Source organism: Pristiophorus japonicus, chromosome 9 (genome assembly GCF_044704955.1).
Source record: "Pristiophorus japonicus isolate sPriJap1 chromosome 9, sPriJap1.hap1, whole genome shotgun sequence".
Classification (NCBI taxonomy): domain Eukaryota; kingdom Metazoa; phylum Chordata; class Chondrichthyes; family Pristiophoridae; genus Pristiophorus; species Pristiophorus japonicus.
In genome coordinates this window covers 45731414-45734768 of record NC_091985.1, presented here as the reverse complement: position 1 = coordinate 45734768, position 3355 = coordinate 45731414, and the positions used below count along the sequence as shown (strand labels likewise).

The following is a 3355-nucleotide window of genomic DNA, read 5'->3' as shown; positions in this document are numbered from 1 at the left end:
CAGGTAGAGCAAGCTCAACGTATGCTTCATGAGACTTGAACGAGCCTGTATTTCAAGGTACAGTGTATTTACCATAGGTCTGAAAAGTGAAGCAGCCTATCATAAAATCATAGAAATTTACAGCACGGAAAGAAGCCATTTTGGCCCATCGCTTCTGCTCCGGCCGACAAAGAGTTATCCAGCCTAATCCCACATTCCAGCTCTTGGTCCGTAGCCCTGTAGGTTACGGCACTTCAAGTGCACATCCAAGTACTTTTTAAATGTGGTGTGGGTTTCTGCCTCTACCACCCTTTCAGGCAGTGAGTTCCAAACCACCAATGGAACAAAAAAGACTTCAACAAAATCAAGATTTAGTGAGAATTCCCTTGAGAGATAATAGATGGATGGAGAAAGTGCATTAGTCATTGTGGGGCTGAAGACAAGCATGGGAGAGGGAGAGAGGGTCAATATATTAGGGTAGATTTTCTTCTATGGAACTTGGACATAATGTATCAGCTGAACAGAGCACACAGATAGAAACTGGGCAGGGAGGATCTCATGCCTGTACCAGAGACCTACTCGGTTTTTCATGTACTTAAATCAATAGATGAAAAATCAAGCAGGCTCTGTTAGAGGCATACAATCCTTCCCCCATCCGATTTTCCTCTATGCCGTCTGTCCAGTGATGCAATATGACCAAGCAATATAGCGGAAAATCCTTCACAGCAATTTACAGGTTGAAACGTTTCCTGTGAAATTCCAAGGGAAACAAAGAATATTAATCAGGAAACAAACTCTATTTGAGGACATATGGTTATCTTTCATGCACGCCCACTGCATACAGGAAATGAGTTATACTTTGTGTAATACTTATGCCTTATCTAATCAAGGGCTACATAATGAAAATAGAGGCAAGCAATGAAGATCAATGTCACATGAATTCTAATAACTAATGACCTTTGTGCCTTTTAAAAAATGTATTCATTCATCCTTTAATGTTTTTTTATTCATTCCAGGATGTAGGCATTGCTGGCAATGCCTGCATTTATTGCCCATTCCTAATTGCCCTTGAGAAGGTGGTGGTGAGCCACCTTCTTGAACCGCTGCAGTCCGTGTGGTGAAGGTACTCCCACAGTGCTGTTAGGGAGGAAGTTCCAGAATTTTGACCCAGTGACGATAAAGGAATGGCAATATACTTCCAAGTCAGGATGATGTGTAACTTGGAAGGGATCTTACAGGTGATATAGACCAGATAAGGACTTGCCTGTAAGGTGCACCTGAGACAGCTATATGGATAAAAATGCCATCTTTACAGAAAGTGTCAAGCCAGGGAAGAAGCAAGGCCTATAGAGCCACAGGCTGAGCAGGTAATGTGCTATTCTTCCTGAATCAGAACCTCTCCAGATGGTAGTTGCTGTGCCTCTTCATCTACTCAATTCTTGCTGCTCCTCAGCCATTTAACTGGAGTAATTCCTGTCCTTTGCAATGTTGTACAGTTTGCAGCACACCACAATAACTTTGGACATTTTATCAGGGCGTATTTAAAACCTCTCCCCAGGCCCTCTAAACATCAGAGTAGGCCAGGGCCTAGAAATTCAATTCTGTATCACATGTTGTTTGGGCGCTACAGGTGCTGAATTGGGAAGAAAATGGCGTCCAAGCAGCACGTGCACGCTTTTGGTGCAGGCCGCGCCGGATGCCATCTTAGTGAGGGCGGGCTATTAGGACCACGCATTAGAAGTATGGTAAGTAGGCAGATCGTGATGTCAATCAGCGTACAACGTTGTTTCGACACCAGCCCTGCCATTACCGTCGTCGTTGCTGGAGCTAACATTCACTCCCAACCTCGCATAGCTGAACATATGTTTAGCAGCAGGAAGGAACCCCCCATCAGCGGTTTAAAGGTGACAGGGAGTGGTGCTGCAGGTGGAGAAGGCCTTGGTTCTGAATTCAAGGGTTCTTGCTCCCAGTCATGGGTGCTCTAGTTGTCATCCCCCTTGGCCTGCAGCATTACAGGGAGATGGAGCAGAGGCAGCAAAAAAGAGGACAACCTGCTCACAGAGGGAGGGGAAGGAGGGGGAGAAGGGCTCTCAGCAGGAGGCCTTACCCACCTAGAGTCTTCCGAGAGCAATTCGATTTATGAAGGAGGTGTTCACAGAACTCTGTCACCTCTTGAAACCAGACCACCAGCCTCACTCCAGGGCAAGGGCAGCGCTGTCTGTGGCTGTGAAGGTGACTGAGGCCTTGAATTTCTTCACATCGGGATCCTTCCAGATTGGAGCGGGTGACATCTATAACATCTCCCAGTTCGCCATCCACTGCTGCATAAGAGAGGTGACAGATGCACTTTATGCCAGGAGATGGAGACTTCATTGTCTACTCACTGACCAGAGACAGGCCGGCGGAGCGTGCATGTGGCTTTGCCGGGATAGCGGCTTCCCCACGGTGCAGGGCACCATCGACTGCACGCACGTAGCTTTGCGGGTTCCACTTCTAAATGCTGAGATGTACCACAACCGCAAAGGTTTCCACTCACTGGATGTGCAGTTGGTGTGTGATCATGCTCAGCACATCATGATGGTGAATACTCAGTATCCTGGCAGCAGTCATGATGCTTTTATTCTGCGTCAGTCCGCTGTTACCACATTCTTTGAGCCACTAAAACAAACCAGTGGGTGGCTACTGAGCAACAAGGGCTATACCTTGATCACCTGGCTCATGACTCCGCTCTGCAACCCAATCACATGTGGGCAGCATGCGTACAATGAGAGCCATGCTGCCACACAAAACATCATAGAGCATCCTTACACAATGCTTCCACTATCTGGACCACTCTGGAGGAGCCCTACAGTACTCACCGGAGCATGTGTTCCGATTTGTCATAGTCTGCTGGATCCTCCACAACCTTGCCATCATGAGGGCACAGCCTTGCTACCAGGGATACAGCCACCAGCTCAGGAGCAAGAGGAGGAGGAGCAGGAAGAGGAGGAGGAGGTGGAAGAGGAGGAGGAGGTGGAAGAGGAGGAGGAGGTGGAAGCAGAAGCAGAAGGAAGGAGTCAACCCAGACAGCCCCCTTCTGACCGAGATATTCCGCATCGAATCATCTGCCTGCGGTACAATTGAACGTAACCTCAATTCCCCATTCAACATTAGTCCCACACCTTACCTCCTCCTCTCTATTACTGACCATCAACAGCCACCACAAAGCAAACAGTCCAATCAAACTTTATCCATATGTCCATCCAATTTCTCATCCAAAATGGAACTAATCACGCTAATGACAGTCTTGCATGTGACTTTGTCTATCCTAATGCTTCTACACAGTGCTACCCTAGTGGCCTGCAGCATGGCTGGTGGAAGGCTGCTGACTTTCAGT

General features: G+C 47.6%; 1 protein-coding gene across 1 annotated transcript; it reads left to right on the top strand.

The window, feature by feature from the left end:
• The first annotated feature begins 2118 nt into the window (after positions 1-2118).
• On the top strand, positions 2119-3102 carry LOC139273884 (putative nuclease HARBI1). Its single transcript, XM_070890959.1, has one exon. It carries the CDS (start codon positions 2119-2121, stop codon positions 3100-3102), a length of 984 nt encoding a protein of 327 aa, XP_070747060.1.
• The last annotated feature ends 253 nt before the right edge of the window (positions 3103-3355 follow it).

Coding starts and splice junctions, on each gene's coding strand:
- LOC139273884 (XM_070890959.1), top strand. CDS start 2,119: ATGAAGGAGGTGTTCACAGAACTCTGTCACCTCTTGAAACCAGACCAC.